Below are 20,574 nucleotides of genomic sequence, written 5' to 3' on the forward strand. Positions count from 1 at the left end.
AAAGCTCTAGGAAAGAAAAAAGTATTTGTCTCTAGAGCAAGTAATCTATGGTTACCTTTATGTGTACCACACAGGTCTCACCCACCAGAGGTGGTATAAGACGTTGTAGACAAAAGAAGTTTCTATTTAACATACACGGATTCATTGTTGTTTATCTAGCATTTGCACATAAATTACTCCAAACTGTGTTTAAAGCCAGAAGGTAGAGTTTTTCCCCACAAGCACAAAAGATACCCAAATTTGTTAATTTGACCTTTTTAATGTATATACAAATGTTTTAGACCAGTCACAATTTTGTTGAGTATATACTGTATTTACAAAAATTACAATAATTTAGTCAAACAGTAAACCTGAACATTGATAACCTCTGTCACTACCAGATATGACAAGAATTATTTTTTAGTTAACTGTTTTGATATACATACATCCTAATACTTTCATGCATCCATAAAAACATCAGGGATGGAAGTAATCAAAGCTTAAGTGGGGTAGGGTCTCTTTTGGTAGATAAAGTTTAATGATGGATTTGTATTTTATGAACAGATGAGTATCCAGAGTTATGTGCCATGACAAACTCGATACAAAGCTAACGTAGTTTTCATTATTAAAAAAGTACGTTATAGTAACGAGATCCTTTTTATTATATAGGCATAGGTCACAATATCTACAAATGTGAATGAGAAACAATAAACCAACAAATCACAGGAACATGATTCACATTCCAGTTATCTCTTTAAATAAGACAAGCACATACTGGATCAAAACATTAATAAATAACATCCAGTTTGTTACTATTATCTTAAGGTCTTTTATATAAAAGGAGACCTATGTGTTGGTTTCACATTTTCAATTAATTGTAGTAAATAATGGACCAATACAACAAAAAGATGACTTTTATACAGAAAGCAATGTACTTTGACACACTGTCTTTGCAGTAAAAGTTTTGCCACTTGAAAACAGAAGTGCAACAACAAGTGGATTGTCTTTAAAAACCACCAGCTTTAAAGACTCACCAACGATGGCAACCTGCTCCCTAAGCAGTAAATACAAATGATTTCCTGCTCATCTTTTTAATATACCTGCATTTTCAAAGCTCAAATACAGATACAACATGTTGGTCAATAAACTGCTAAACTTTAGTTATTCTACAAAAGGAGAACACCAGAATTTGGGGTGAAGAGTGTAACTTGCTTGTTAATTAGGAAAGATGCTTCAGTTTTAGCATCAGAGATATCTCCTTGTGATATTATTGCTTTGGTCCAATATAAACTTAAGATAACCAATTTGCACTGTATTTACCTCAATAATCAGACCCAGTCCACAGATATCTACATGACAGCTGGTACACTGTGGTCTGAAAAGTGAAGTTGCAACAGGCTGCATTGCACCAAGAGCCTTTGCCAAGTGCTCTGGAGCTGATAAAGGCATAGAGGTGACAAAATCGGGCTGGAAAAATCTAAATCCTCAGGAGGGGAAGAGTTACTTATAGACTAGGAAGTTTCTAGAACTTCGCAGCAGAGTTTTAATTTGTTGATATTTCTTTTCTTTGATGGTTTCAAGCTGTTGATGAGAACTTCATGGGAAATGCAGTACATTCACCATTCCCCCCCAATTCATTCCCCCAGAACTGCTGTTTAACAAACCAACAAGGTGCTGTTTAACATTGATTACTTGTTTGCTTTAAAAGACACTTGCTCCATAATGTGGGGGAATTTCTTCTGCACATTTTACTGCTGGTCTGTGAGATGAAGTACAGTATTAATGCAGAAGCAGCAGTCAGCTGCCACACTGATCCAACCCAAAATTCAGCTTTGTCTCTAATCAGGCATAATCTACTATATGAGCAATTAAGCAGCAAATGGTGACTGTTAGATGTGTGTCTAAACCACAGCTGAGCACTTAAATTTGATAAAGGTTTGATCTGAATTTAGGAAGAAAGTACATTGAAATCTGGGCTTCACCACCAGTTACTGAACTCAACTGAAGTGTTGCCATATGACATAATCACAAAAAAAAAGAAAATTCACCAGCTACACTGTGTCGGAGACAGAACAATTCCACCTTTTCCCAGAATGTGTCCTCTCTCGCCCCACTTGAATCCAAAGAAAAATATAAAAGTTACAAGAAACTGTAGCCCTGTGGCTCCCATAGGACAAGCCAGGTGGCTAGAGCTCCTCTCAGCTCAGGATTCTGGATACAAGTATAAGGAAACCTTTCTCTTGTTCTTCATGATAAGTGTTAGGCTCTTAGTTTTCTGAAACTTCTGAATTTCCAGCCAGAGCTTGGTTGATCTGTGACATTTGTGACAAGAGACTATTTAAGCACTAGCACAGGTCGTAGTGGAGACTGAGAGAGTACCTAATACAAGGGTTTTTGTCCTTGGTTTTCAAATTCTGACCACGCATCATTTAACTCCATAAATATCATCTTTGCATATTGTTCATACGGCTGCCCAGTAGCCTGGAATAAAAAGAGAAAGAGGGATATCACATCTAGTGAATCAGACTACCAAAAGTTGACATTTGAGCAGCTAGATTCTCAAGCAGTTATCGTTCACTTTTCACGAAGGGTTCTCACTTATTCTTTGATGAGAATCAGCTACTGTTGAGGGCTTCTTACCTTCCTTACAGCTTAAGAATCTCTTGGCTCTTCAGCTCTCCTGTTCCTCAGAGCTGATAACCCCCCCAAGTGTGATAAAGCACTGCAATCCCAAGGGAAAAAAAAATCCAACTGGCTTTGCATTTTACCTGCCCTGACGGGCAAGAGCTGGTACCTGACACTGTTACTTGCTAAAAGCAATATTCCTGCATGTCTCTGGGCAGACCACATCTTCGCAAGCTTTGTCCACTGCCCTGGAACTCTCAGGGCCTCCATTTCCTTAAAAGTGGAAGCCTCATCATCAGCAAAGATTTCCCCAGATGGTGCCATCTCACTCTGGTTGGCAAGCGTGAGCAGCAAATCCACAAGTGGGATAACCAGATAACCAAATTCTTCAATTTTAGAAGTTTGATTTTAAACCCACTGTCTTCTCATGTGCTTTATCACACCTTCATCTCCTTAACCAGGCACAATATTCTAGACTGTTGTTCACCACCAGTACGGCTTAGAGTCAAAGTGAGAGTGACATAAACTGAAGATCTGAATCTTCGTTGCTTGAAGCAGCATGTACCAAGCACAGCCTCAGGGCTGGGAGTGCTGAGAGCTCTCACTTTCAGAAACCAGCAAAAACCTTCAACTACTGCTTTCTACAAAGCTGTTTGCACCAATAAATTAAGCAGTCGCATTCAACACTGCCTAAGAGAACAGTGAGTATTTCTGAACAACATGAAAGTAGGACCACCTTACCTTGTCGGGATGAACGACAAGCACTGCCCGCCTGTAGACCTTCTTCACTTGCTCTGGCGTGACAAGATCCGCCATACTAACAGGTTTCCACTTGGTCTCCCCGGCCCACAAGACTGTATGCATAGTGGAGAGCAGGGCTCTTATATTTCTCTCCTTCCCTTCAATCCATTCCAGGATCTGGAGAACATAACATGACTCTCAATTTATGCCTTACGTTAGATAGTCCAGTAGGAAAAAGTTTCTTCATTTGAATAGCAATGACTCCAAGGAGCATCTTGTATTTCTTTCCAAGCTTTAGAAGATATTTGTCAGTCTCTACTTTGTCATTAACTTTCAAGCAGTGATATAAAAATTAAGACACCTTGAGCAACTCCCCTACTAAAAGTACTGAGTTGGTAGCACTTACCAACAGTCATTAGATGGAATACTCAAAAGATAAATGAAATGCTTAACTGTGTGGCTCTTCAGCAAGCTTCAATGCAAATTTGGCTTCCATGAAAATTTTTTTAAGCTCTAAGTCAGAAGCCTTAATTCTCTCCACATGCCTCTTTGCTACCTGCAACCCAGCAGTCAAATAAAGCAATAGGTAGCCCACTTTTCTAGATCGTGTGGTCACCCTTAGTGGTTGCCATCTTAGCCTACAGCTGGGGAAGGCGAGGAGGAAAGAGAAGCAAACATGAAAACCAAAGTGGGAATAGATTTAACAGTTCCAGGCTGAAGTGACTCAATGAAATAAAATGCATCAGAGCAAGGGGAATTGTATTGGGAAGGGAGAATCAGCTGGGTGCTTCAGTGATTCGGCAGCTTGCTGGGAGGGAATGTTGCACGCGTTGAGTAGTGCCACATGAACCGCCGAAGTTGTGGAGCTTATGAACTGGGAAAACTACTGCGCACTTGATGGCCTGACAGCTGTCCGGCTTGGTTACAAGTGGCTGACATTTGTGTTCAGCATGATTGCTGGCACACATTTTGCAAACGTTAAAACCTTTCCACAAGGTTTTTAAAAAAATCACTTTTTTTTTTTTTTTTTTAAATTTACTTACTCAGTTTTCTACAAGTTTGCTTGGCTTTTGCTTAAGCTTTTCCTCTCAGTTCTGTATCCTACTGTAATTATAATTTGTAATTTCATATTTCAAATGTAGAGCGGAACGGACTGAATTTCCTTCCTTTCATAATAGATCTGTGGTTTGGCAATTTATTAGGAAGAGATGAGAGAATTCCAAAGCAAGCAAGATTAATGATAGAGGACTAGTTCAATTAGCTGTGCCTGCTAATCAGAGCTGGAGCAGTGCTGACAGTAACAATGAGCAAGCCACAGTTTGCCGAAGTCTGGCTTAGGACAGAAATGTAACCCTGGAATCTTAAATCTATTCCAAATGATGTTCACAGCTCCAGGGAAGACATGAGAATTTATTATATGGGCAAACAGCAGGAAGTTCTCACTTTCTGCTCCAAGGCAATCTTATGGTGAGAACATCCCTTCTTTCACCAAAACCTGCATTTGGCAGAGATGGTCACTGCTCTTTCATCTGGTTTATTTGTCAGAAGCTATTTCAGAACAGAGTTTTGACAAACCACTTTCTTTAAGTAGTATCTCTCATTCTGATTAGATAGTGGAGACTGGCATGTGAATGGGGAGCGCAGCAGTTTCTGATGCTACCAAGTTTAGACAGCTACTTTGTGGAAAGCAAGCGGGAGAGACAACACATGGTCTTTAGGATCCAGTGATGCTGCAGAGGCTGCGCACTAAAGTAGGAGCTAAACCGGGGGACAGCCGCTGGCACTAAATGAGCTCAAAGATTTGATCAGCTGCTGGCCATGTGGGATGGCTGGTGGCTCATTGCCTGCTCCACCTTCTAGGGACAGTGTTTCAAGCAGCCTCCAGCATGAGAACAAAAGACATATTGAATGGTTTTAAGAACATAAAGAACAACATTGCTTACTTTTAGTTTTTCAGGGTCCATCTCCTTAGCCATTTCTTCTTTTCTCATTTCAGCTATTGTTTTGGGGCCCTTCTTGTCCTTGTGAGCATTAAAACCTTGACCAGATAATAGATCTTCAAAATCTGCAGACACTTTTGGTTTCGAATCTTGTAAACCAAAAAGATTTGAAGTTGTTATCACAACACAGGTTTATTTAACACTTCTACCCAAGCCACCCCCCACATTTAGCACTATAACAATCTCCCAGTGCTAATGAGCACGGGTTTTCACTAAAGACGTATAGGCTAATGTTACTTTTGAATTATTATTATTATTATTGCAGCCTAGGTAGAATACAGGATTTCCTAAATATTAGCACACTGTAGAGTCTAGGACAGGACAACTAGTGTTGAACTTTATATATCATCAAATGATCAGCATGACTGACTTGCTTAGACTCTAACCTCTTAAGCTGTTTGAGCATCAAAGCAACAATAAGAGACAGCCTTTTGGATTATGAGCTCTGAAAAACTTACCGACGCTAGCCGGTCCTTTTCCACGCTCGTTTTGTGCTCCCGGCATTGCTGAGAAGCTCACGTTGTAATTGGGCTTGTTCTGGGGGGAGGCGTGAGGGCCGCTGGGCTGGGTTTTGGCCTGTGCCTGCTGCCAGCCATAGCCACCTCCTTGCTGCCAACCGCTGCCGCCCATGGGCTGCGGAGACGGTTTCTGCGGCGAGGGGGGAAATCCTCCGCCCATGCCCGTTGGTGTGGTCGGTTTACTGGCAAACGAAGGGCCTCCTGCAAAATACAGGGAAAGGAGGGATGGTGAGTATTGGCAAACAGGATCCAGACTTGCTTTCCAAAGAGGGAAGCTCAACAACACCCCCTAGTTTCTGTTTTCAGCTCTGCCACAAACTTATTTTTGCAATATCAGGCAAAGCCGTTCAACTTCCCTATCACTGCTCTGTAAGCTGCTTAAAACACAACACCTGCCTTTGAAGGCTGCACAGGAATTGGTGTAGCAGCTCACTGGGAACGCTGGTGCAGCTAACAGGGAACCACAGCTGCCGTGCCTTACAGTGGGCAACATCAAGTTGACATATGTTGAAATAGTATCTCCTGATGCTGTGCTGATGTAAGACTAGTCCACAGAGTTGTATGTTTCAGCACCTTATTCCTTCAGGGCATGCTCCTCTGGCTTGGTTTGTGGAGGGAGGAGTGTGATGTTCATGTTTTATTATTTGGGACTAACATCCACACTCAACTTTGAGCTCTGAACCATGTCATGGAAACTGGATCAAGTGCTTTTGACTTAGTAATGAACAACAACAATGTGGTCAAATATCCCGTGGATGCCAAGTCCTTTGTTTTTAAACTCCATAACTTTGCTACAGAATACATGTTTTAAAAGCACCTCGATGGCTCTGACACGGGTCTTGGCAGACTTTTTATTTTGCTCCTGCAGAGCAGTTAGTGATCCAGCAGAGGGAACTGGGAAACCTAATTCCAGAACCATGCTGGTACTGACGCAAAGGAGAAAACAAGCATCAGACAAAACCACAATGGCTTGCAAAGAGCCGAGGGCAGTGACAAAAGGGAGGTGGGGGGGGGGAAAATAATCTATTTACCAGAGTCACAGAAGCTGACATGCTGGGTTTTAAGAAAAATGTAAATGATTTGTCAGAACTGCCTTTCTAACACTGGAGTCAAGGGTCTGCTGATCATTTTCTGAGATAAAACAAGGAGAAAATGCTCATTTAAGCAGTCAAGCAAGCAGCCCTCTGTAGCAAGGTGCAAATGAAAATGGGTTCAGGCTCCACCTTTAGACAGAACTGCAAATTAGAGGCAGATCAGTGATGTCCCACAGGTTTCCTCACAAAGAACAAAAATGAGTCAAGACTAGAAGGAAATGATTCCTCAAGGACCCCAGAAGCTTTGGAGAGCCAAAGGCTGCTCCAAGGTCTGTTCTCCAGTCACAGTTAAATGTGGAGCATCCTTTGCCAGAGACTGTTCGGACTTACGAGACAGAGGTTATGCTTTACAATCCATGTGTTCTACCGAGGTCCTAGCAAGTTGCGAGCACATTTTTTTTGATGGCAGATCAGTAAAAGCACAGATTTGTGAGAGCTTACAAAGAAATCAGGCAACAGGCAAAGCCTGAAAGCAGCACTGGCATGCAGGTAGACTGCGAGGTCCCACAGAGCTCTTTGTCACATACCAGGCTGTTCATCCTCTATCTCTAAAACAAAGCTGGTAATTTTTATTTTTATTTATTCAAAGAAGGGATGCAAACCTGCTAAACTTGCTCCAAGAGTGCCCAGGTCAGCAAATGGATCCAGCGTTTGGGGTTTAGGCTGGTGAGTGGGAGTGCTGTGGAGGGATCCTGTAGGACTGGTGGCAGCTGACTTACTTCCCATTCCTAGGCCACCTTAAAGGGAAAATACATACATATATATGTGTGTGCATATATATATATGCACATAAAAATAAAAGAAAAAATAACTCAGTTTTTATCTCTATTTTTCATGAGTGCAGCTCTTACCCAGTGCTCAGTCGCATGATATTAGAAGACTGCTGTTAAAATTAAGTGTATCATTGTCAGGTTCCTAAGCAGTCTCAGCTCAGTGTTGGCCCAGACTAGTTGCACGCCCACTCACAATTAGGCTCAGCAACAAGAATGTTCCCTAGACTGTCTGCGGTGACAGAGTAATTATAACAAATGGATATATTTTAAGAACTAGAAGCCTTCACAAAGCAACTTTTGGTAGGACATACATATTCTGCCCAGATTACAAAGAATCATGCCATTACTTAGCGGTATCCCAGAATGCAAAGCACTTCCCAGGTCCTTCTCATGGCCCTGTGCTGGAATGAAACACAACTGTGTATGGAGACCCTTAGCAAGCTCCTGTCCCACCTCAGGCCCTGGGTTCTTGAGGAAAGTTAAAACCAGATTTTTTTTTGAACAGAAGGAGCTTGGTAGCCTTTAGCCAGATCCTCACCTGGAGGTCTGCGAGACCAGGACAACAGGTGCAGAGAAGGCTGACAAATCTTGGTTGAAGTTTTGTTGTATTAGTCAAAGTGCTAAGCAGTGGAAAGTGCGAACCTGTTCTCTGCAGTCACTGGCAGCATTTTCCCTCTGCCTTTCCTCTCTCAGGGCTCCTTAAGGGTTTGTTTGTTTTTTCTAAATGTCCTGAATTTTTACAATACATACCTGGCTTGTTGGGCCAGTCCCAACCACTGGCAACATCTGGTTGTATGGAAACTGTTGGTGTGCTAGAAGCTAAGCAGAATGATTACATATAAGTATCTGAAAGTAGTGCAGCAAAAATCACATAATCCAGTGCCTACAAAGAGCAGGGGGCAAGGAGCAGGACAGACAGTATAGTGTCCATCTACCATTTTCTAATTATGAGTGAACTTCTTCCTCATGATGGGCACGACAAATTTAATGGTTTCTTTCTGATCTTATACTATACAGAGGCAATTGGGCAAGGATATGGATTTACAGTGTTCATTTTGTCATAGCTTTGGTCAGAGGCTTTATATATTTATTTATAAAAACTTTACCACCAGAATAACACATGGGCTTTTGCGTTTCCGAATACATCTCAAACCCAAGCAAGTATTATACACGCAAAGGGCGAGGATGGAGAAGACAAATGCAGCAAAGCAGCTCACACAGATGTGAACCAGAAAGAACACACACAGTCCTTTCAACCCTGTATCTAATAAAGCCTGTGCATCTACGCAGTCCACCCTGCCAGCATTTCATTATCCGCAGATACCAGCGCTGTAATTTAATACCTTGTCCTGCTGGGACACCATTTAAATTCCTTTCATTAGTGCAGCCAGCTCCAAGTGTGACCCAACCGCCTTATTCACAGAGTTAATATCCAACACCCGAGCTTGGCAAAGCAAAGACGTGAGCAGTGCCAGCAGCACACCAGTTCCCCCCTTTGTCATTTTGGCTTTCCAGCAAGACTGTTGTGCCCAAGGGACGTGTGTTAGATGATCAGACACAAATTCGTATCTGAATGTGCTTCAGACACCGTTACAACATTAAATTTTAGCATGGAGGGGGAAGGGGACAACTAAGGAACATTTCAAACATGGAGAAGAAAACCTCCAGGAAAGAAAAAAAAAAAATCCTTATCTTCAAATAAGAGCCAAATTCAACTGTGAATTTGGCCAGGGTTACTATCAGGGCTAAAGAAAGCAGATGCATGTAACTAAAATCACCAAAGGATGTGTGTTTTCTCTAGCAGGCTTAATATGCCATGCTCTATTTAGCTCAATTAATGGTAGTTTGGTTCAAATGAAACCTCATAACCACAGGAATATGCAGGCAGACATTCTTCATGGTCTCTTTTTCATGTACACCAAATGGCTTATTAATTACATATAAGACTTCAGTAAAACTAGTCGCATCCTACCACACTTCAAATTAAGAATATGCTTTAAGTCTGGAAAGAAAAAACTCTTTCCTGTTTCATGGGGTTTCTGTGGTTTAGAGTAATTGTATAGTAAGCACCAATTTGTACTTAATGGCTCCATCAGTATTTAAAAGCAGCATTTCACATTTCTTTAAATACACTAGAAGAGCCTCACTTTCTTACCCATGTGAAAGGGATCGCTGTGCACGGTTGGTGAAGGACTCCTTGCTTGAAGGAAAGGATCGCCAGGGACAGCTGATGAACCAAGAAAGGAACCCAGGAGGTCTGGACCAGTTTGCTTAGGGCTACTTCCAAATGGATCAAAGGCAGTGGCTGTAAAAACACATTTGAGAAAACTACATCATTAACTTGTACAAGGAATGTGCTTCAGGGAAAAGGCACTGGTGTGTGGAGAAGAAAACCTAATATCTGCAGATACCAGATAGGAAACAAATGAGAGAGCAACTGGAAAGCATCAGTACCCTACCCAAATTCTAGGGGACCTGGAGAGCCCCATGACTTGGTCATGGCAACACATTTGTTGATCCCATCTGTCTTTTTCCGAAGAGAGGGGTTGAATTTAGGAGCAAAGTGAGTAGTTAGACACTTGAGATGACGTTTCAACGTGCACATACTGCCAACACAGAAATGGATGCTGAGGGACAGCCTGGAGCTCCAAGTTCGGGCCCTTGTGCAATTCCTGCTTCCTCTCAAGAGCTGAATGCAGTCCAAGATGATTTTAGGCTGTCAAAGGTTATAAATGTCAAGGGTAAAGGGACCATCTTTTAGAAACAGCTGTAGAAAATAACTGGTATCTTTCCTATATAGCATCACTTGTTACCGAAATCCAGCTCATTCTCAAACTCTGTTTTTGATCAATTTGTTTAGCCTACTGTCTTTCATGTAAAAAACAAAAAACCAAAACAAACTACCCACACAAACCCCAAACAAAACCCCCAAAATACCCCAAAACAACAACAAAACCCACAAAAACTACAAAACACAACATGAAGTCACTCCAAGTCTTATTTGCCAACAAGTTTAAGGTAGAGAGCATCCTGAACAGAGCTGCAATATATACTACCGTACAAAAGATAAAATCCTGAGAAGCTATACATTGTGTTTGTGATACTCCTCATTACTTACGTTACTCATTGATTGTTTAGGATACTTAATAAATTACTAGTCTTTACTCATCTTGCAAGCTCTTATTCTTGCTTTTTCATCTTGGGACAGTTGAGTTGTGTGATGATGTTATTTTCCCTTTCAAGCACTAATCCAGCCCCTGCAAAGCAGCATCACACAACTCCTGCTGTTACGCCGCTTGACAATGACATCCAGAAATCTTTTGCTCTGCCTTGTGAGAAAGAACCTTCTCTATATACCAATGGCCCAATATTTTTTCGTTAAAACCTGTATTCTTCTCACCTCTCCTGCCTCCTGTCCTCTGTCTCCTCCTCTTCCCACCCTTTGCAAGTCCCAGTACGAGATTTTAACTGCTCCTGTCCATTTCACTTGGAAAACCACCATCGACAAATCTGGTATTTGAGTGTAGTAGTACACAAACCTCCCCAAATCCACTGGTTTTTTTATTCTAGCTGAGAAATGACTCAAGAAGAGCTTTCAGAAATTGGCTGAATGGCCATCCTGCGGTAGGTGCTACTGGTGCCAGCGCCAGCATCACCCAGGCCTGCGCCTCCTTAACAAAATTTTAAAAATACCATTTCTGTACAAGAAAGTTGGCAGGTGTTGCAAATGCTTTAAGTTATTAGTTGCTGAGAAAAAGTTAAGTAAGCCTACTGTGCTCTTTGAATCAAGTATGTGTTGACAACGTCAGCTCTTAAACTGTAACATAAAGGATTAGGACAAACTGAACACTGGGAGCTCAGTGCGGTGCACAGACCTGCCCCCAGATCTGGCCACTTGTTCACATTTTGTCTTTGACCAAACTGATGGTCTATTCCAGAGGCCCTCAGGAAATGTGAGCAACTTGTATTGGGCTCTTCACCTGTTCACTTACAAGTGATCTTCACTTGCTCTCCTCTGTTCACTTAACCCTCCAGAAGATCTGTTTCTAATAGCTATTCAACCCCTCCTTCTACCAGCCTCATCTCAGACTGTCTTTGAAGAAACAAAAGATCTTCTCATATTGCCCATTTTGTCTGCAGAAAGACCAGAAACAGCAGAACTTTCACAGTCCAAAATCAGTAACATAGCTCCAAACCCACTAAAGTTAGAGGAGAAGTTAAATTCAAACTGCTGTGAGTCTACCCAAAACCTAAGAGGTTCTGTTTTTCCACGCGTGTTTTTTGTTTTTGTTTTAAATGAGTACATATTCTCCTTATATACATTACTGGACACATACTGAGAGCAAACCTGATGATCTCCAGTGGATGTCAACATAAAGACCCAGCCAAACACTTGGGTGAGCTCCAATGGAGACTTTAGGGAACAAACTAGACAATCTGGTTTGTTTTCTTGACTGTGAAGATGCACCAACTCCTGTCTCAGAGTAGCAGAGCTGGCTGGTCTCTTGGGATCCCTCACAGCTCTTCATTTTGGTGAAATGAGTGTACCCAAGAGGAACCCAACAGCCCAGAGCAGATCACCCAGCTGGGATTCTCAACACATGTGCCCCAAGCCACACACCAGGCACAGCCGCTATTACCTTCTCCCATCCTCGGGGACGGCGACGGGGATGCCGAAGCTGCAGAACGCCGAGGAGTTGACTGCACGGATCCAGGTCCCCCCACTGGGAAGACCTCCTCAGCAGCAGGCTGTGCACTTTGGCTCTGGGAACCAAACAAATCGTTCAGCAAGTCTGAGTTAGAGAGAGCAGCAGTGGGCTGCGAGGGAAAGCTCTTGCTCATAGGGCTACCGTCCAGGCCCAGCAGGTCCACGTCTTCAGGCGGAGGTGGTGCCGGAGGTTCTTGCTGCTTTTTGCTATGTTTTGGTGTCCCATGAGGTTTGTCACCGCTGGCATTACTGTGCTGACTGGAAAGGGACAAGAGTTCGTCATCTGACTGTTCGCTTTCCTCATGGACCAACGCTGCTCGATCCTCTGAGGTGGGGTGAGAGCTACTTTTGTCAGATTTCTGATCTAAATGATGATTAAAAATAAAATTAGGTAGCTGTTAGTTTTGTCATCACAAAGGTCCCATAAAAGTCAGCTTATACGCAGAACAAAAAGCTACCGAGAAAACCACAGCAGCATTTTGCTGGATTTTAACATAAGAGTCCTTTGCAAAGATTAAGTTAATGTCTTTGCTGGCCTGTATCATAAGGAGCCAGCTTTATCGACCAGGAAACACAGAGAGAGGTTAATTGACTCTCCTCAAGCCTGAGGAGCCAGCAAGTGTACACCCACAGACACAAACAGAACAAGGACCAAGGATCCAGGACGATGCCCCATCCCTGGAGACATCCCAGGCCAGGCTGGACGGGGCTCTGAGCAACCTGAGCTGGTGAAGATGTCCCTGTCATGGCAGGGATGGCTCTGGGGGAGCAGGGAAGGTCCCTTCCAACCCTAACTACTTTATGATCTCCTCAAAATCCAGGCAGAACAAGGCTCATTGTAAAGGAGCAGGGACATAAGCCGCCATCCTCGCTGTGCCCACAAGGATCTCTTACACCAGGTTCCTCCCCAATGTGGTGCTGATCCAGAGGAGAAATGCTGCATTTGGCAGCACCATGAGATTTTCAAGGCATTTGATGCTATTAAATGGCCTCTCAGGTAAACACTCTTGGTGCTAAATCCACATAGCACTTTCTATGATGTGCAACATGAGGAAAAAAACAGCTTAAATTTGATTTTAGCATCAAGGAGGCCTTGAGCAAAGCTTTATGCTATAACTATGTCAACGATCTTAGAGGTTTTTTCCAACCCAAATAATTCTACGATTCTATATACAGCACAAGTAGGAGATGTTTGATGAGGGTGGTGTAGGAAATTAATTCCCACTCAGTTGCAACATAAGGGTGTGCCCAGCAATATGCTGAGATCTAATGGGAAAGACATGTTACAATCAGATCCTTCAGCCTGACTCTGTGCTCCAGGGAGTGTGTGGGGGGGTGGAATTAAGAGTTGTGTATCTTGTTTGAAGCAGATTTTTCTTTGAAGACCAAGTCTGCCTACCTTGCCAGCTGAGAGATGAGAAGAATGCGCTCTGTCCAACATTTCTGATGTTATCCTGGGGTGAATCTGTGGGACCTCTACCTGCAGCACAGAGCACCAAAGAAATAAAATCAAGCAAAACAAAGTTCAGCATGCAGTAAGCATGCAAATTGGATAAATCCATGCAGCTCTACCTGCCAAAGCAAGAGTGTCCTGATGCTCCTGATGAGAGGAGAAGAGAATGGTTGGATTGATGTCTTTTGTTGTGAAGTTCTCCCATGGGGGAGTTAACTCAGTTTGTCTATCAGTAGACTGTATTTCTATCTCCAGTATAACGTGAAAGAGCTGAGGATATTTGTCTGGAGAGTCACAGGCATCCAGTTCAGGCCTAAACGGGGACAACAATTGTACAGTTAAAACGGAAGGAACATTCCTGCAAAGCTATATGAAGTCTTTCAATATATGCCTGCACGCATACTTTTCATCTGCAAATATTCTCCTTCAGCCTTTATAAGGCTTTTATGCTTCAGGTTTGATTAATGTTCAGCTTAAAATACTCACTTGGTGAATTTTAGTGTGGTTGTTCCTAGGGCTATGAATCCAGTATGAAATTGAATTTGGAATATTTGTGTGTTGGTCATCTGAAAAAACACAGAACACCAGGCTGAACAAGCACTTAAATTAATGAAATTAGAGTGTTTGTTTATAGCACACGCAGTTAAGTCTACCTTACTACCAGTTACTATATAGACTAATCATAACTTCTACGTAAGCTAATTCATTCTGGTTGTTCTACAGAAAGCAGAGCTTTTCATTCTCAAACCCCAATATTAATATTTCCAAGAGCCTTCCCAGCCTTCATGTCTCTTCTTTCCCTGATTGGCTTCATTTCTGGGATCTGTTAAACGAAACCGATATCTTTTTCCACTGAATACATTGGAGCAACAGGTTTGTACCCCAGGACAATCTAAGACCATTTCACTCATAGTAGAGGCTTCAGTAAAGTGTCACCTATACAGCAAACAGTACCAGTAACAAACTATGAGAAAAATACTTATTGATCACTCTGCAACTTGAATACTAAGATTTTGAAAATACTATCAGGAAAATTATCAAGATCTCAGATTAATTTCCCAGTTCCTCTTTCACAACCACAAAAGCCAGAGAACAGCATTTTAAAGTCAGCTCAAAGCCTAGATGAGCACAGACCAACAAATATTCTATCTTTCAGTACTGCTACTCTGCTATGTTGTTGGGTGTTCTCATTCCAGCACCCTTCTGTTCTCTCTCCCCAGTTTCCATTGTCTCTCAGTTCTCTGATCTGCAAGTATTATGAGGCTTTTGGCTATGAAGAGGCTGGGTCTCTGACCAGCCTGTAGCTTAAATTGTCTTTCTCATCCTCATGACTGACCAATCCACATAAATCGCCTTTTTGCCCTAATGACCAAAAAAAGATGAAGGCTGCTCTACAGCAAGCAAAGCAGACACCATACAGGAGCAATGGCTCAGTAAGTCATTCTAATCTGAGCAAAATGAAATCTTCTTCCATCTTCTTAGAGTGTGTAGGTAGAGGCCTTGTCGGTGGTTTGCCCTGAGCTGGTTACTGATGGGGAGTTTCTGTCATCTACATCTACCCCATCATAGACACCATCTCCATAGAGACCCCAGAGACATCATGGACTTCTCCAAATACAGCTCCTTGTTTTCACTTGGCACTGCTCAAATTTCTGTTGTATCTACTGTCAAATAAGGAAACTTTCTATGTCACGAGTGCCATGTGTGTTCTCAGACCCTATATTTAGCCATGTCTTAGTATGTTGCCTCTACCATGCAGGAGAAGTTAAACAACTCCTACTTTTGCTTGAAGGCGTCCCCCAATGGTTGATCTCATATGGTAGACAGAAACAACAACATCTCCATGGACAGTGGCTCCCAACGGAATTAGGACTTTCCCTTCTTGCACGCGGTATTCTCTTTGAAGGGAAGAGAAGAAAATCCACAGTTATGCTCCCTTCCACAATGCCATCACCTCCCAGCAACAATGTCAACAGAAAAGCCATCATTTCATTCAAGCTGAGCAAACAGAAGGTGCATTCAGGGCTCTGCTTAATGTTAGGCTTAGTTCAAACACAAACATTTCACAGGGGAAACCAACACAGCACTGAGCTATTTGAAACTTCAGGCTCACTCTGACAGGTTTTTTTCCACACTAGGCACTAATTTTCAATTAATAAATGCGCTCCATCATTTGCCAGGCAGCCTGGCCATAAGCGCAGCACAGGCATTAGCCACACTGCAGCAAAATGAAAGCCTCCTTGTGTTAAGCTCCTAACGATGGCAGAGGATGACGGCAACTCACTTCATTCTTTCATACTCCTGGGAAGTGGTGAGGATTCTGGTTTCTCCACTGAGGATGTCGCAGAAGGGCCGGCACCCATTTCGTTGCTTGTTGAAACAGGGGACTGGGCTGAGGGTGACTGACTTGATCGTAAGTGGTTTGCAGTGAGGAATGACGGGCTTGTCTGCTATTAGATCACAAATGTATCCTATGTACCTGCAAACAGAGAAAGTCATTACCGAAATCTCCATCCCAAGTGACTAGTTTTCATTCTGAACTTGAAGTCTACCTTGAAATCCAGTGAAAGTGGGATTCTTTCACAGTTCCAGGACAGGAGTTTCCATGTACTCCAGCATCCTCGCAGCTGGCACAAAATCTATGCTTCTATTTCAGCTTAATTACAAGAATGAGAGCTCAGGAGGAAAGCAGTCGGCCTTTAGCTCTGAGCTGAAGATCATTTCCCCTCACCTTTTAAGAGAGAAGGTGCCAAGCAATGTTTTTTCTGGTTTACTAGTAGCGGTTTGCCTTCTATTTACATGCACATAGCAGATTAATTACTTTGTTAGTCATGTACTGAAGGATCATTATTATTACATATGTAAGACAAGATCTTTGGTTTGCTCTGAGAGGCAGTTTTTCCTCTGCCTAAAGGAAATTGGAAAAAAAAATTAAAAATTTTAAAAAGACATTTTTACAGTGTAAACTCCTGTAAGGATGAAGCTGACGCAGGGACGGGGATTCACCCCGGCTCTGTTAACCAGAGGTTTGTGAGCGTTCCTGAACTAGTGAGCCAAGCCATTATAATATTTGATTTTTTTCCTCCATTAGATCAATGTGGGTAAAATGGAAGTGGCCACAAACATCGATTGAGACCCATCAAAGCCAAGTGCCAGGGCTGATGCATGAGGACTGCTTGGGCAGTTTTTAGTGTGAGAAATATAGCTTGTGTAGCGTTTAGCCATATACTCTACCTCCTGTGAGATGGCCACAGTACAATTCCAGGTCTCTTTGTGTTCAGCAACTGCACAGCAGGGCCGGGATTAGAGAAGAGGTGACAGAAACAGAACATTGCACTGACCAGAACTGCCGAGGCTGCACGGCCATCCTGTTAAGGAAAGGGATGGGGGGAGAAAAATATACAAGTGTCAGACACATCCTTTAAATTTCAGAATACTCTCCATTCTTCCTTAAATCACATCAAATAGCTTCTCCAGAAAAACTAGGATTGAGACTGCAAGATAATGAGGAATTTCCAGTGCTGTGTCTTTTGTTTAATACCTGGGACTTCAGTGAGCAGCACTGGCCTGGATCAAAGCGAAGATAATATCCAGTAAGCAGCCAAACCTGAGGATGCTTCAGACTCATTTTGAAAGCCCAGAAGTACGTTTTGTCTACAAATGTTGGTGTTTCATGGCTGTAATATTATAATTATTTCAAACATAGGCCTGGAACTGACCACAGGGGTCAGAGGACACCCATCCCACAGCTGCAGGCTGTAGAAATTTGGCCTATAAAAGTTCACAAACAAAAAATCAAGCCCAAGGCTCCCTCCTCACCCAAACACATTCACAGCCTTCAACCTACAGATGGCTCCTGAACAAGTCTAGGTTTTCTTTAAGGGGATTATAAGGCTCAGGGTTGACAGGCTATTTGTTTTTTTAAGGTTTAGCCCCTGCCAGTTGCTCTGAAAAAGATCTCTCAGGTTCATATAAACTAAGTGGGCTTCTGCAGACTTACTAGAAAGTGTTAAAAAACACTCACTGTCCTTTACAGAGTTATTCGGATATTCATTGCTCAAAGGACAGTAAAGAAATTTGATTCTTGAGCTAGATTTCTAGGACTGAAGGCATCAAGTGCATCTTCATCTCTGAATGGAATTTATGTCCCGTAGCCACTGGCTGTGCTACGCAAAGCAGAAATGCCAGAGGCGTATGTAAGGTCTATGCAGTTTGGGATCCATCATTTTCCTCAGTCCTTCCGATTTATGCTGATCAGGGCTGACAGCATCCTGGATTTAATTTAGGCTTCAAGAGCAAACCAGAACTCTTCTTTTGGCCATTACCGTCAATATTAAAGGTTGTATGGGGTAAATTACAAGTTAGTCATATAAAATCACACTATTCTCATGCATCTTATCTACACATTGCCCAGTACTGAATAACCTTATGGGGGATTTATCAGCCACGTCAGCGGTGATGCAGAAAGAGGAGCAGAAAGCAACTGGACCAGGCCTGACAAGTAGGCACCACAGGAGACTTTAACAATCTCAGTTTCACAGCTTGACAGAATTCCCAATTATGTGTTTTCTCCCCAACTTCCATCAATAACCTTCAGTCTAGAGGCTGCATTTTGTCCTGTGACTACTTACAATAAAATGCAAACCCAGAGCAGGCTGACAGCCCTTACAGTGAGGTCTCAGGTGAAGTTCAGACCTTTTTGCTACTTGTCACCTCGAGTAGTTGACTGCTGGAATGCCTGGGACCTCTCTTGCTTTGCATTCCTGCTTCTCCTTCAGCATTAGGTCTTCCAGCTTAGCTATGTAGCTGCACATAGCAGATGAAGCCCCTTTCTATGGGGTCAGTTTTATTACATATATTTTTGTTTTAGAAATTGTCACCATCCTTGTACACAGACTCCAAACATGCAACACACACCATGACTTATGACTCATGGGTCTATAAATGTGGTTACTTTCTGGTGTACTTACCATGCAGTGAATGACACAGACATTTTTGGGGTTCTGCTGTAGCCAGTTGTGCATGTTCTTACAGACAGCATAGAGGTTGTGCAGACTGGGTGCTTGTCGGACTGGCCAGCTACATTCGGATACCTGCAGGGATTGCACAAAGAGCAAAAGCTAGCTTTGTTAAAGCATTAAGCAAGGCACACTTTGACAAGAGCTTTCTGCCAAGAAACATACTTCTCTCTTACAACCTCAAGTTATGTGCTTGAAAACTACTCCCTCTCTTCTCATGCATAATTCTGCTCTGTGACTCATGAATTATGAGGAGACAAACAAAAAAGAATTCTCAGCTGAATAACATAATATTGATGTATTGTCACTGACTACACATTTTTTAAAAATTATGTTCCAAGTCAGATTTATCTTGAGTGGTCTTTCATAACACTCCAGTCTTACCACAGCACATTGATTTCTGCTCTGCCCAAAGCCTTTGTACAACTTGTCCCTTAAAACTATGGCTCCGATTTTTCAAAGGACACTGAGCATCTGTTGTTCTCAGCTGTTTTGTGTCATAGGATTTTCAAGCCCTATTTGACAGATATTAGGCTGATGAAAGGGAAACTTTTGTCCAAAAAAGTAATCATATCTGAGTAAGTATAGTTAAGAGATGAGCCAGAAAAGTTAATGGCTTCTTAGAGCTGAAAACCCGCAAATTGTGAAGTGTGTCTAGTTACTATTCATCGATGTACTAATTCTGAGTCATTACATTTATGTCAAGAGCAGTCCTTGCAGGCTCAAACAGCACATCAAATAGCCTTCTACAGACATCTCCATTTCATCTGGTTTTAATTGAAGTATCTTTTTTATAAAGGCATTTCTGGCTAGAAGAAATTTAAAGGACATCAGGAGGCTTGCCCTTAGACAAAGAATTGGTTCTCTTTCTCGGCTGACATTTGGATCCTGCTTAATGAGCGCCAGGGGCAGGAAGGAGCTGGCTTGACCAGATTTCTTAAACAGCTGTATGATTTCCATACCAGACCGTTTCATCTCTCAGAGCAAGGAAGTGCTCCAGATTTCAGAAAACTTGTATTTAAGGTTCTCTCTTACATACGCCTGCACAACATCTTACAGCAGCAACAGGAATCCCCACTCAAACCGGAGAACTGCCAAGCTGTGCTGCCATAAACATTTATTCAACTCTTTAATAAAGCCAGAGTACTGATACCATAAATGACATATATTATAAATTATATCATGCCAATTACTTTGTTATTTCTATATCAAGCAAAAGTCTTTTCCACCAAACCCCAAATATTTTTGCATCAGGTTTCTGAAGGCACAAGACCCACTTGCACTTAGACCACTAAAACACAATTCAGATTCCAAGTGGCTGTTAGAATTAATATGACCTGTGACTCTTTCACTGACAATCTTCTGAACAGACCTCATGACAACACACTGTCAAGCATCTGGCAAAGCCATTGTCACTTACCAAGTAAATAATATACATTTCCCAACAGCCCATAATTGTATATTTACTTTGCCTGTAATTACACATATGCCTGCTGGTTTGCAATTAGGAAATTAAATACACGCTATGTAGCATTTAATATATTTCAAACATAACCTCACTACCGCTCATGACTTACAAAAAAGTAACAGGAATTCTCCTAGAGCTTTAGAAATAAGCAGCCAGCACTTGTTTTATTTGAGCAGAAGGGCAGCAACAGCCAAGAA

The 20,574-nt window shown here is 42.2% G+C and overlaps 1 protein-coding gene across 3 annotated transcripts in view; it reads right to left on the reverse strand.

The window, feature by feature from the left end:
- Positions 1–239: 239 nt before the first annotated feature.
- Positions 240–20,574, reverse strand: part of DNAJC6 (DnaJ heat shock protein family (Hsp40) member C6) — a 49,650-nt gene continuing 29,315 nt past the window's right edge. For all 3 annotated transcript variants that reach the window (XM_021296378.2, XM_065071985.1, XM_065071984.1), the window contains 15 exons: positions 18,862–18,984; positions 17,126–17,259; positions 16,176–16,370; positions 15,672–15,789; positions 14,378–14,457; positions 14,011–14,204; positions 13,838–13,918; positions 12,371–12,802; positions 9,886–10,035; positions 8,481–8,549; positions 7,560–7,694; positions 5,804–6,064; positions 5,289–5,434; positions 3,346–3,522; positions 240–2,460 (listed from right to left, as the gene is read on the reverse strand). In XM_021296378.2, coding sequence (XP_021152053.1) covers positions 2,359–2,460; positions 3,346–3,522; positions 5,289–5,434; positions 5,804–6,064; positions 7,560–7,694; positions 8,481–8,549; positions 9,886–10,035; positions 12,371–12,802; positions 13,838–13,918; positions 14,011–14,204; positions 14,378–14,457; positions 15,672–15,789; positions 16,176–16,370; positions 17,126–17,259; positions 18,862–18,984 — 2,397 coding nt within the window. In that variant the 3' untranslated portion in view covers positions 240–2,358. The remainder of the gene's footprint in view (positions 2,461–3,345; positions 3,523–5,288; positions 5,435–5,803; positions 6,065–7,559; positions 7,695–8,480; positions 8,550–9,885; positions 10,036–12,370; positions 12,803–13,837; positions 13,919–14,010; positions 14,205–14,377; positions 14,458–15,671; positions 15,790–16,175; positions 16,371–17,125; positions 17,260–18,861; positions 18,985–20,574) is intronic.

The sequence above is a fragment of the Columba livia genome, chromosome 8 (assembly GCF_036013475.1).
Source record: "Columba livia isolate bColLiv1 breed racing homer chromosome 8, bColLiv1.pat.W.v2, whole genome shotgun sequence".
Taxonomy (NCBI): Eukaryota; Metazoa; Chordata; class Aves; order Columbiformes; family Columbidae; genus Columba; species Columba livia.